This window comes from Poromitra crassiceps (assembly GCF_964638095.1).
Source record: "Poromitra crassiceps genome assembly, chromosome: 22".
Taxonomy (NCBI): Eukaryota; Metazoa; Chordata; class Actinopteri; order Beryciformes; family Melamphaidae; genus Poromitra; species Poromitra crassiceps.
In genome coordinates this window covers 9,041,441-9,054,326 of record NC_139647.1, presented here as the reverse complement: position 1 = coordinate 9,054,326, position 12,886 = coordinate 9,041,441, and the positions used below count along the sequence as shown (strand labels likewise).

The following is a 12,886-nucleotide window of genomic DNA, read 5'->3' as shown; positions in this document are numbered from 1 at the left end:
ACACCCAGGAAGTCAGCCTGGACACTGTCCCAGTCAGGACGTACACCCAGGAAGTCAGCCTGGACACTGTCCCAGTCAGGACATAACACCCAGGAAGTCAGCCTGGACACTGTCCCAGTCAGGACATACACCCAGGAAGTCAGCCTGGACACTGTCCCAGTCAGGACATACACCCAGGAAGTCAGCCTGGACACTCTCCCAGTCAGGACATACACCCAGGAAGTCAGCCTGGACACTGTCCCAGTCAGGACATACACCCAGGAAGTCAGCCTGGACACTGTCCCAGTCAGGACATACACCCAGGAAGTCAGCCTGGACACTGTCCCAGTCAGGACATACACCCAGGAAGTCAGCCTGGACACTGTCCCAGTCAGGACATACACCCAGGAAGTCAGCCTGGACACTGTCCCAGTCAAAGTTTTGTTGTTAGACATGCGGAAAAACTGCATTATATAGCATGAGACGCATGACGAGCCCTCTCGTTTCTGTCTCGATGAGACGGCAGTAAATGTTCATTCTCGCAGACCGAAAACGTTACAGAGCTTAGCAATTATATAATCCAGCGCTGCTATAATTACTACATGCCAGGATTGGTGCTAAGTTTGAATCTGGTTACCGGGCGAGTAAATAACGTTTCCTCTTTCCTCCTCCTCCTCCTCTCTCCAGCTATATGTCGACAAGGCTGCAGCACTGAGCACGGATCGTGCAAAGAGCCAGGTGGCTGCAAGTAAGTGATCAAGTCTTCTTCTGCTCCCCTCTTTGATCTCCTACATTATTATTAACGACGTGACAAACAAAGGTTGTATCTGCCGAGATGTCCCAGCAGGGCCTCCGTTTACAATTGGAAGTGGGTTTGTTCAAGTGCCTTCACTTATTATAGGGGCCGGTTGCCAGAAGCCTGCGGTGCCGAAGCCCTCAAGTCGTGTAGGGATCACGTCCAAGCACCAGTTCTATCATGGAGACTTTATTGTAGGCGTTTTTGTTTTCTGGGCCAAGAGACTTTATCAGAAGCAGGGGCTGCGTTCGACAGAGGAGAGATGCACTCGCTGTGCTGTGTGCAGAAACGGCTATGGAGTCTGGAGCTGTCTGTCTGGGGGGGGTGGGGGGACGGGGAGAGGCTGGCTGCAAGCGCCAAGAGTCCAATGATATTGGAAATGCAGTCTTATATTATGCGTTCCCCCCGCTAATGAGTCAAGCCCTTATCAGTCAAATGGTGTGTAGCTCTTGGATCAGTCTTTAAAGTGTACTGTTTGTGCAGCTAATGGTTCCCTAATGCTGTTTATGCACACAGCCACAGGGGGAAAGCCAGATGGATATCAGAACAGGCCCATTGTGTGTGTGCACTTCTTTTGCTTCAACCAAAAAGCAATCATATCCTCATCCTGGAGGAGGAGGCCCCTACTACACCACCACACTCTCTTCTCCTCCTCCCTATAGCACTTAGGAGGTTTGGTAGTTTTGGTTGTCTGGGGTTTGGCCGTTAATCAAGCACATGGACGATCAGGTTTGTTCCTTCTCTTAATCTCTACACGGCGTCTTTTGTTGTTTTCCCAGGCTCTGGCTTGACATCATCAGGTTACCTTGTTAAATGCTGCCGCTGTGGCAAATGGCACAAGTGTCTTCTTAATCTCTTGTCTGGAATAGGTGTGGCCCATATTTGAAGGCTCTGGGTGTACGAGTCTGTTTGGATGCACTCTGCCAACTGCTGTGACTGTCGGCGACTTTTCCCACCATAGGGCTGCGTTACAGAGACGCTGTTGCGCAACCGTTTTAGTACACCGCACACACACACTGGCTGCAGGCTAGGGCAGTCTGCTTGTGTGTTAGCTCAACTTTAGGTCAGCACAGTCACAGCTAACAGCACTACTCCCCCTGGGGCGTTTCAGCCTAGATTATCTCATGTTTGCCTGTTTCATAGATAGTTGGGGCTGGGCAATTAACCGAAAAGATATTGAAACAAGACATTTAGAAACCTCTCTAACCGACTTATCCCTGCTTGTGTCAATTAATAATAATTCAGTTAATACTTTCGCCCACTGCGTGCATTCATGAACCTGTCCCCTTAAAAAAACACGTCGTCATGTTCAGTCACGTGACTCCGCCCTGTCTAGCTTAATTTATTTTTAAATTAATTTTATTTTTTTTATTCATTTGCCAAGTCCCGCCCTTAGGTTTTAGGCATGCATAGTTACTCACTACTAATATAGTAATAACAGTGTATTTACCCAGGCAACTAGTTACGAGAGCATTAGCTACACAGCCACAAATAGCCGTGACATCTGTAAAAAAAAAAAACCCCAGCTCTGTTGTTGTGTGTCCCAGAACTGTAAACTTTATGAGCAGTCACTAGCGCTGCACAATGTACTGTCTCAAGTCATTTTTGCTGTGTTACTAAGTGGAGACGATCCGGGATGCCGCTGGGGGGGAATCCTGCTCCGCTTCTCATGGTAGAGGATTAACGGCGCTTTTAAGAATAGCCTCTTTAATCACAGACTGAGGTTTACTTAAGCACGCGTTTATTTTTACAGTCCGTCCGTTTCTCGGGGCTAATCAGCGCGCCGTCTTCCCCCCCCCGCCTCCCCGAGGGACGCGGGGGTTTCCTGTCGCTAGGGTCCAGAGCAGCATCCGTATCGCCGCTTCGGCCACCTTTTTTTTTTTTTTTTAAAGCGCGGACTTATCAGTCAGGGCCGAGGAGGGGCTGGGATTGGCTTCTTCTTCTTCTTAATTATTGAGCAGCAGGAAAGAGAAGAAGGTGGACGTTATCAGTGTAATTACGGAGGCCGGAGAGCTCTGTGGTCAGCGAGCTCGCCCCCCCCCCCCTCCTTGGCCCCCGGGGGCACAAGCCTGACTCTTGACTCATGGGAACCAGGGCTGAGCAGCCCTGCTCGTATTGTCAGTGAGAGAGAGGAGGAGGCTCGAACGCTGCCAAGCCACAGGCACAGTGTTGTTACAGAGAGCGTCTGGCCGCATGCTAATGTTAGCCGTGCTAAAGGTCCCATCGGAGCCCGTAATTTAGTGTTTTGTTTTTTTGTTTGCTAACAAAGCTAAATACTCCTCTCTTGTTTTCTCGTCCTCAACGTATTGTTCAAAAAGCTGTTGCGTAAACACGCCCGCTACTTAAGATTCATTTGTGGTCTGTTAAGACGTCGCCCCGGTTGTGAGAAGGCAAGAATACTGCCTCTGTTGTTTGTTTCGTTTGGACAGCTCCGCGCTGTATATGCTAATGTGGGAAGTTCATTAAGTTCAGATTATCACTCGGTTGCGTACAAAGGAATTTTAATTAACCTAAACGACTAGGATATTGGCGTTTTCAGATGCCACAGGGATTATCGAACCTGGATTGGGATTGTTTTGAATGTGCCCGAATGTCCTCCGTGGGGCGCTGTGGTGTGTGTGTGTGTGTGTGTGTGTGTGTGGTCTGTGTGTATTTTGGGTCAAGTGTATGCCTGCTGGTTTTAATGTCATGTTCCATTTCCTGAGCTGAAGGTCTCTTGACAGCATGTCTCTGCTGTGTCTTGCAGGTGTCTCTATGGCTGGCAGGGCCAGTACTGCGACAAGTGCATCCCCCACCCGGGCTGTGTGCACGGCACCTGCGTGGAGCCCTGGCAGTGCTTGTGCGACACCAACTGGGGCGGCCATCTTTGTGATAAAGGTTAATTTCCCCCCCCCCTCTCCTTTTCAAGCGGGTTCATGCTTTCTGTCTGTCGTGTTGTGTGTCATAACAAACTCAAGCCGTGTGACTTGCCCTCCTCCTCGCAGATCTGAACTTCTGTGGCACTCACCAGCCATGCCTGAACGGAGGGACGTGTATCAACACAGGACCCGACAAGTACCAGTGTTCCTGCTCTGAGGGCTACTCGGGCGCCAACTGTGAGAGAGGTGAGTGTGCCCATGCGTGACGGGTTACACTCCTAGGATAAAATGCAGTTTCATTTTCTTTGACATGAAAGCGAAGCAAACACCTCCTGCCTATTTTTCACAACAAAGACCAAACGAAGCATGGCAAACTCCCCGATTTCTTCGATATTATGCAGAAGACTGTCTACGCTTAGCAGCGAAATAAAAGATGTGCTCATTAGGATTCAAAGTCATGCTCGCAGTGATAATGCGCGCGGGGAAGGGGATGGATTGTGGGCTTGGCGAGCTGACAGAGGAGAGGTCACGGGTCACGGGAGTTTGTAATCAGAGGAGGTGGCCGCTTGGCCCTAATCTGTTTCCACCGCAGCTTTGAGTGGCCCCTCGTCAGGTAATCCACCGGTTTGATCTGCAGGGGCCGGTCATCCCTCAGCTCCTCAAGACGCCGGAGACAGATGGGTGTGGTGCTAAAGTTCAGCTGCTGGGAACACTTACCATGGAGATGATGGTTTTTTCCTCATTAAATCTGAGACTCGCGGGGTGCTGACAGCTTAACTGCGGAGATGTCAGGAAATCGTGCCCTTCGTAACAGGAGGTCCGCAGACCCAGGGATACGCCGGGCTATTGTGGCGGAGAGAGGCCCCCCCCCCCCCCCCCCCCGGGGGCGCCGCTCTGCATCCTCTCCCCCCCCACACCTTTTTCTCCGTGCATACCAAGAAGCTGTGCCGCTGGTCACCTCCAACTGCCCACTTCTTCCACAGTCAATTATTCATTTTTGATTCATTTGGGACTCGTTCATCCTTAACTCGACCACAAAGGGACAAATTCCAGATCCGAGCCCCCCCACCCCACTACCCCACCCTCCCGCCAATCTCTCATCTCGTGCCGCCTCTCAGAAGGAGAATGGCGGGGAGTCGGAGGGAAGTCACGGTGCATTGGTCGGGTCAACTTAGCATGAAAGATGATTTCCTGGCGGTGTGGTCTGCCGGGCGGGTAATGAGAGTGAGATGAGGATTTGAGCGGCCTATCAGGCGGGGTGGAGGTGGGGGGGGGGGGTTTAGGTGATGATGGCGGGAGGGATGATCCACTCCTGGGTTTTGCTCTGCTGACAAGTAGGGTGGTCCTGGAAGGACGAGAGGCAGAGGCTTGAATAATGACTATTGGCAATTTCTTCCTTGGCCAACTGGCCCAAACATTGATGACATGAGGTCACTATGATGTTTCTGGCACCGCTACAATGGAGTCTCATAGAAGGCGTTTTCCTCGCCACTATTTCAAACCTCGGTGGTAAATGTTAGGTTTTGTTGTCAGCACCTCAGAATCAAACAGCAGAGGGCTTATTTCTACATCAGGGGTGTCCACACATTTTTGAATGGGGGCCAGATTAGATCATGTGAAACTGCCGGGGGGTCAGGTGCTTCTCGCATCATATGGGTTATAAAAAAATAAAATAAAAAAATCACATACAAATGTATTTGTTTACCATCTGAAAACATTAGTCATGCCTGCCTGTGCTCTTCCTACTTGGTGCTTGTACAAACTGTAGGATAGTGCTGTCATCGTTAGGTGAAGAGGAAAAATGCAAATTGAACTGGCTTGATTAACCAATACTGTGTGGAGCGCCACAATAGTGTATTTTGAGAAACAAGCCGAGGGCCACTTAAAATCAGTCCGCGGGCCGCAATTGGCTCCAGGGCCGGACTTTGGACAAGCCTGTTCTAGACTCACCTTTTTGCACTGATGTTCAGCAACAAATACAGGGAGAAATCCATCATAGAGGGGAGCGAACAATTGACAGACGGTAGCCTCTATAGACTTTACAGACAGTAGCCTCTATAGACTTTACAGACAGTAGCCTCTATAGACTTTACAGACAGTAGCCTCTATAGACTTTACAGACAGTAGCCTCTATAGACTTTACAGACAGTAGCCTCTATAGACTTTACAGACAGTAGCCTCTATAGACTTTACAGACAGTAGCCTCTATAGACTTTACAGACAGTAGCCTCTATAGACTTTACAGACAGTAGCCTCTATAGTCTTGACAGACAGTAGCCTCTATAGACTTTACAGACGGCAGCCTCTATAGACTTTACAGACGGCAGCCTCTATAGACTTTACAGACGGTAGCCTCTATAGACTTGACAGACGGTAGCCTCTATAGACTTGACAGACGGTAGCCTCTATAGACTTGACAGACGGTAGCCTCTATAGACTTGACAGACGGTAGCCTCTATAGACTTTACAGACGGTAGCCTCTATAGACTTTACAGACAGTAGCCTCTATAGACTTGACAGACAGTAGCCTCTATAGACTTGACAGACAGTAGCCTCTATAGACTTGACAGACAGTAGCCTCTATAGACTTGACAGACAGTAGCCTCTATAGACTTGACAGACAGTAGCCTCTATAGACTTGACAGACAGTAGCCTCTATAGACTTGACAGACAGTAGCCTCTATAGACTTGACAGACAGTAGCCTCTATAGACTTGACAGACAGTAGCCTCTATAGACTTGACAGACAGTAGCCTCTATAGACTTGACAGACAGTAGCCTCTATAGACTTGACAGAGTAGCCTCTATAGACTTTACAGACAGTAGCCTCTATAGACTTGACAGACAGTAGCCTCTATAGACTTGACAGACAGTAGCCTCTATAGACTTGACAGACAGTAGCCTCTATAGACTTTACAGACAGTAGCCTCTATAGACTTTTTCTGACTGGCAAAAACTCACGCTCTCCTATCGCTGTTGCTCATAATGTTCAAGTTCAGACATGTTCTCTGGGTGTAGTTGAACGACATTCTGGGAAATGTAGGAAAGTAGATGACACAGTCTGAAGGAAAATGGGCGCAGCACTTAATGACAAAACTCCTGGAATGCACGTGAAACATCTGATGATCTATAAACAACGTGTATTAGCATCCGAAGGTTTACACGGGTCACAAGATGTGTATGTAAAGGTGTAGTCCTGTTTCCAAATACTCTTATAATACTCATATAAACCCTCTTTCCAGCGGAGCATGCCTGTCTGTCCAACCCATGCTCGAACGGAGGCAGCTGCGCGGAGACCAGTCAAGGCTACGAGTGCCAGTGTGCGCCGGGCTGGAGCGGCGCCTCCTGCACCATCAGTAAGACCAAAACGCAATGTGCACGCACCATAACACGTCACGCGCATCATAACACGCATCATAACACGTCACCGTCCTCATACAAAGTGTGACGTCTAATAATGACTTGAATTGACCACCTCTCCCACCCCAGACGTTGACGAATGCAGTCCCAACCCCTGTAACCACGCGGGCACCTGCCAGGATCTGGTCAACGGCTACAAGTGCCACTGTCCTGCACAGTGGACGGGCAAGACGTGTCTGATCGGTGAGGCTCGCTCTGTCTCTACACCTGTCGATTACACACACACACACACACACACACACACACCCCTACACACACACACACACACACACACACACACACAAGCAGATGCCACTAACCACACCCCCTCTGCCCTTCGCTCTCCAGATGCCAACGAATGTGACAGCAAGCCTTGTGTCAATGCCAACTCCTGCCGCAACCTGATTGGTGGATACTTCTGCGAGTGCGTCCCTGGTTGGTCGGGGCAGAACTGCGACACCAGTGAGTCGATGGTTGTTGGCTGCAGCTGTGGGATGGGACACCTGTCTAGCATCTGCCTCCTCTCCCCATCTCTCTCTCTCTCTCTCTCTCTCTCTCTCTCTCTCGTCTGTCTTTGTCTGTCTCTGTCCATTCACCACAGGCTAATTTGTAGCTATAATATGAAGGCATAGAGCTTAACCGTTGGACAAGAGTAGCCTCCTCTTACTATCATTACTGGCCAGAGTATTGGCCAAGGCTATGGTGATTTAGCGGTAGTTTAAGACAGTCCCAGGGCTAGTTTCGCTTGGCAGCAGACGGTATTGCTCAATAGTCTGTGTTGCATTGACTCTGCACTGCAGCCATACTATCTGGCTCCTGCAGGGCACTCTCTAGCCCCTGCACAGCTTTCAAAGGGCCCTAGCATGGGAAACGTGAGGCACAGACACACTTTCACAGACAAAGACTCTGTAGCCAAGCTGTTCATAATTAATCCTGCGATTTTGTTTTCCCTTCTCAGATATAAACGACTGCAAGGACCAGTGCCAGAATGGAGGAACTTGCAAGGTACGTGTTGTGTGCACGTCAAGGCCATCCTCTCTTTATCTGGTATCACCGCTTTGTTTGCCAGCTTGTGTTTGTTTACTTAGCTTCTTTGTTCGTGGTTTGATGCCGGAGCCCCGGTCGTTTACCGTGGTTTGATATAAATAGCTGCTGTGAAGCGTTCCCTCCAAACCCGACAGTGGAGTTGTTGTGGAATTCTTCCTCTTCGGAGATCAAATCGGAGGGGGAGAGGGTTCACAGGGGCTTCAGGGAGGCACACACAAGTTCTTTGACCACACTAGATTGAATTACCATAAACATTATTGTGTTGAGCCCGTGCCAGGAAAATGTGTTGAAATAATTGCCGAGCTGTGATAATGTTCCTTCAAACTTGTCTCGCCGAGCGACCCCCCCCCCCCCCCTCCTCGCTGTCTGCCCGTCATTCTCTTCCTGGGTTTTGACAGTTATTGTTGAAGACCCCACCCTGTCACCTTAGCGAATTCGTGGGCCGCGTGTGGTGGTTAACCCCCCCACTGGGGTTTTTGCTTTCCGTCTCGCAGGACTTGGTGAACGGCTATCGCTGCACGTGTCCACCGGGCTTCGCCGGCGAGCACTGCGAGCGGGACGTGGACGAGTGCGCGAGCGCCCCCTGTCTCAACGGCGGCCGCTGTCAGGACGAGGTGAACGGATTCCACTGCCTCTGTCTGGTCGGCTTCTCAGGAAACCTCTGCCAGGTGAGAGAGAGAGAGAGTCAAACAACTCCCACCAGCATCCCAGCCGCACACATAAACACGCACAATCTAACCCAGCTATCATCTAGCATCTCAAGCCCTCACCTCCTCCCCCTCTTCTACCAGCATCGCTGTATCTTTGGGTTCCTTGTAAAGTTCCCCTGCCCCACCCTCTCAAATGGCTGTTGTTCCACCATCCTCCTCCTCTTTGAAAAAGGGAGTGCTTTGTTGAAGCTGCTCCTGGCTACAGCGGGATACATTCCTCAGCGCTGAAGCTCAGACTCGGAGGACGGCTCCTATGTCTCTCTCTGCCTTCTCCCCCCCCCCCCCCCCCCCCTCTTCCTCCAGAGCGCCGCCGTGCGTGTGTAGTTTCCTGGCACGGCCTGTAGGGAGGGAGGATGCTGTGGGCTGTGCTCTGTTTAGTGTAGCGAGAAACCATGTCAGCTATCAGGTTCACCGCTCTCTCTATTCACTACCTTCTTCTTCTGCCTCAGCTGGATATCGATTACTGCCTGCCCAACCCGTGTCAGAACGGAGCGCCCTGCTTCAACCTGGCCACGGACTACTACTGCGCCTGCTCCGAGGACTACGAGGGCAAGAACTGCTCCCACCTCAAGGACCACTGTCGCACCACCACATGCAAAGGTTAGTCTCCTCTCTCCTCTCCCCCCGCCCGCCGCCTCCAGTAACCACCAGCTCTTCTGTCTTTTTCCAGAACTTTTCTGTGAGGCGATCTGTGTTGTTGCGTGCTGTAGTCGTCAAATGCTGAGTAAGGCGAGGTTCTTCGCCATTTTTGCCCGAACACTTTGCCCACACGTTTCCCGTGGGAGCAAATACCTAAGTTTCAGTTTCATACATTGAAGTTCCCTGGCCAAGGTGGGCTGTTTTTGACTGCAGCTCCCTTGATGAACCCCCCCCCCCCCTCCATCTCCTTAGCAAAGCTTTTCCAATGGAACCCCCCCACCCCCACCACCTCCTCTGAGTTCCCTGAAAATCTGGCAAAAGGCTGATAGCACTGTGTGTGTTCTTGGTAATGACTTGGTGGGCTACCCCTTTTTATTCCCCCTGTGTGTGTGTGTGTGTGTGTGTGTGTGTGTGTGTGTGGACCAACCATGGAGCCAGATACCATAGACTGTGAGATTCTCTCTGCTGTTGGCAAGAACTGAGTGATTACCGGGGGAGTAAATTCCCCCCCCCCCCCTCTCCTAACCGGATCAGACAGGGGGGAGGAAAGGGAGGGATTTCATTGTAGAATGAAAAGGAGCACTCTGAACTGCTTATGAAAGCATAACAGCTTATCGCTATTGCCTCTATCACACGTTTTTTCCATCACATGCTTTGCAGAGGCGATTTTTCAAGCCAGCAATACAAACCGCATTTTATGTTTTGGAGTGGGCGCTCTTTTGAAAACGCACTGCGTCGACCTCAGTTAGTTTCCTATCGTTCCCCTCTTTAACCGGTGGGTGTCCCTGTCTGTCTCTCTCTCTCTCTCTCTCCCCCCCCGTTTCGCAGTAATTGACAGTTGCACAGTTGCCGTGGCGTCCAACAGCACGCCGGGAGGCGAGCGCTACATCTCGTCCAACGTGTGCGGACCTCACGGCCGCTGCCGGAGCCAAGCCGGCGGCCAGTTCAGCTGCGAGTGCCAGGAAGGCTTCAGAGGCACCTACTGCCACGAGAGTAAGACCATGTTTGTTTACAGCCGAACTGACAGTTACAACACAGACAAACAAACCCACAATACAAATGCGTTGAATGAAAAATGAGCCCCCGGCTTCTTCCTCCAAACAAACGTCAACTTCGTCTAAAGTGTGTTTCGTCTCTTCTTCAGACATCAACGACTGCGAGAGCAACCCGTGCCGTAACGGAGGCACCTGCATCGACAAAGTCAGCGTGTACCAGTGCATCTGCGGCGACGGCTGGGAAGGGGAACACTGCGAGATCAGTGAGTCGGATTCCTTTTTCCTGCACGCAATGTTTTCCGATAACGTGCCTCGTCAAAGCATCGGCGGCACCCCACACTCTCATGTTTGCATCAGGTCTTCTCCTGTTTGAGCGCTTTGCATAAGGATCGTATACGTTTTGACTCACATTCCCGTCTTGTCGATGTTTCTGCCAGACATTGATGACTGCAGCACCAGCCCCTGTCACAACGGAGGGACATGTCGAGACCTGGTGACTGATTTCTTCTGCGAGTGCAAGAATGGCTGGAAGGGAAAGACGTGCCACTCCCGTAAGACTCTTTTTTTCTTTCTTCTCTTCCTTCTTCCACGCCCGTGTTGTCTGCCTGTGCAGGCTCGCTGGTATGCGCTTATGGCTCTATTTAATTAGCTCATCTATCTCCTATACGTGTGAGTGTAACCGTGCAAAAACGTGCGTGTCTATGCAAACTCTGCACGGCAAAAGCCCTAAGATTTTAAGTGCTCCCCCCCCGCAGGCGAGAGCCAGTGTGATGAAGCCACATGCAACAACGGAGGCACCTGCCATGACGAGGGAGACACGTTCCAGTGCAAGTGCTCCCCAGGGTGGGAGGGGACGACCTGTAACATAGGTGAGTCACGTTTGTTAGAGATATATATATGTGTATATATAAGTGTGTGTGTGTATATATATATATACTGTATATATACATATGTGTACACAGAAGATTGCTCTGTGGGAGTGCTCAGCCTCGTCTCAAGATTTGAATCAGATCTGTCAGATTCGTGCGGCCCACAACCCGTTTTTATCCCCTCGCTCTGTCAACGCTCCCTTCCCACCTTCCTCGCCCATTTTCCTTCCCCCGCATGCGCTGACAGATATCTGCTTAACATCCCAGATTGCACTGATGATAATACACTTCAAAGTTCGGGAACGCGAGATTCCCCCCTCAGAGAAAATGGAAAAGCTCACTCAAAAAGCACAAACCCGACGTCCGGCCTTGTACGTCTTGTCTGGTAACTCCTCTGAACGCTGATTGCGCCGATAATCGGCGTCAAAGCAGTGGAACGCGCTGTAATTCACACTGACACAAACAGGATCTCCCCTTTCTCTCTCTCAGCCAAGAACTCCAGCTGCCTTCCAAACCCCTGTGAGAACGGAGGCACCTGTGTGGTGAGCGGAGAGTCCTTCACCTGCGTCTGCAAGGAGGGCTGGGAGGGCGCCACCTGCACCCAGAGTAAGTGCTCCTTCCGGGGGGCGGGGAGAAGGTGGGGTTAGGCTGGGGACAATTATTATTATTAAATGATCATAAATCCTCCACCCCCTGCCTAGTGAAGAGGTGCTGCCCTATGCATACCTTTCCTCCCCCCTCATGCTTTCCTCTCCCATCCCCGCTTGATCCTCACCTCCTTACTTTTTAATCTCTCTCCTCCCTGCGCTCTCCTCTTGTCTCTCCCTCTCCTCTTGTCTCTCCCTCTCCTCTTGTCTCTCCCTCTCCTCTTGTCTCTCCCTCTCCTCTGTCTCTCCCTCTCCTCTTGTCTCTCCCTCACTCTCCTCTTGTCTCTCCCTCTCCTGTCTCTCCCTCTCCTCTGTCTCTCCCTCTCCTCTTGTCTCTCCCTCACTCTCCTCTTGTCTCTCCCTCTCCTCTCCCTCTCCCTCTCCTCTGTCTCTCCCTCTCCTCTCCCTCGCTCTCCTCTTGTCTCTCCCTCTCCTCTGTCTCTCCCTCTCCTCTCCCTCGCTCTCCTCTCCTCTGTCTCTCTCCCTCTCCTCTGTCTCTCCCTCTCCTCTCCCTCACTCTCCTGTCTCTCCCTCTCCTCTGTCTCTCCCTCTCCTCTCCTCTCCCTCGCTCTCCTCTTGTCTCTCCCTCTCCTCTGTCTCTCCCTCGCTCGCTCTCTGGCTGCAGGCTGTTGCTGGCCATGAAGGAGGGGGGGCGGGTGAGAAAGGGGTTCAAACTTAGGAAAGTGGAGACAGATGTTGCCCCCCCCCTCTCTCTCTCCTCTCCTCCACCACACACCCCTCTCTCTCTCTCCCCCCCCCTCTCTCTCTCCTCTCCTCCACCACACACCCCTCTCTCTCTCTCCCCCCCCTCTCTCTCTCCTCTCCTCCACCACACACCCCTCTCTCTCTCTCTCCCTCTCTCTCTCTCGTCGTGCATTCCTGTCCGAACAGTGACATGTCGGCTTGTTCTGCAGAACCCTCCATTTCCCTGGCTTTTCCTGCTCCCCT

General features: G+C 51.3%; 1 protein-coding gene across 1 annotated transcript in view; it reads left to right on the top strand.

The window, feature by feature from the left end:
• jag1b (jagged canonical Notch ligand 1b) overlaps positions 1 to 12,886 on the top strand; it is a 42,226-nt gene that overhangs the window by 19,379 nt on the left and 9,961 nt on the right. The window contains exons 5-18 of the mRNA XM_083658458.1: positions 667 to 727; positions 3,522 to 3,652; positions 3,760 to 3,879; positions 6,875 to 6,988; positions 7,122 to 7,235; positions 7,380 to 7,493; positions 7,990 to 8,036; positions 8,573 to 8,746; positions 9,238 to 9,388; positions 10,256 to 10,420; positions 10,572 to 10,685; positions 10,860 to 10,973; positions 11,178 to 11,291; positions 11,781 to 11,897. Of these exons, the coding sequence (XP_083514584.1) occupies positions 667 to 727; positions 3,522 to 3,652; positions 3,760 to 3,879; positions 6,875 to 6,988; positions 7,122 to 7,235; positions 7,380 to 7,493; positions 7,990 to 8,036; positions 8,573 to 8,746; positions 9,238 to 9,388; positions 10,256 to 10,420; positions 10,572 to 10,685; positions 10,860 to 10,973; positions 11,178 to 11,291; positions 11,781 to 11,897 (1,650 nt within the window). The remainder of the gene's footprint in view (positions 1 to 666; positions 728 to 3,521; positions 3,653 to 3,759; positions 3,880 to 6,874; positions 6,989 to 7,121; positions 7,236 to 7,379; positions 7,494 to 7,989; positions 8,037 to 8,572; positions 8,747 to 9,237; positions 9,389 to 10,255; positions 10,421 to 10,571; positions 10,686 to 10,859; positions 10,974 to 11,177; positions 11,292 to 11,780; positions 11,898 to 12,886) is intronic.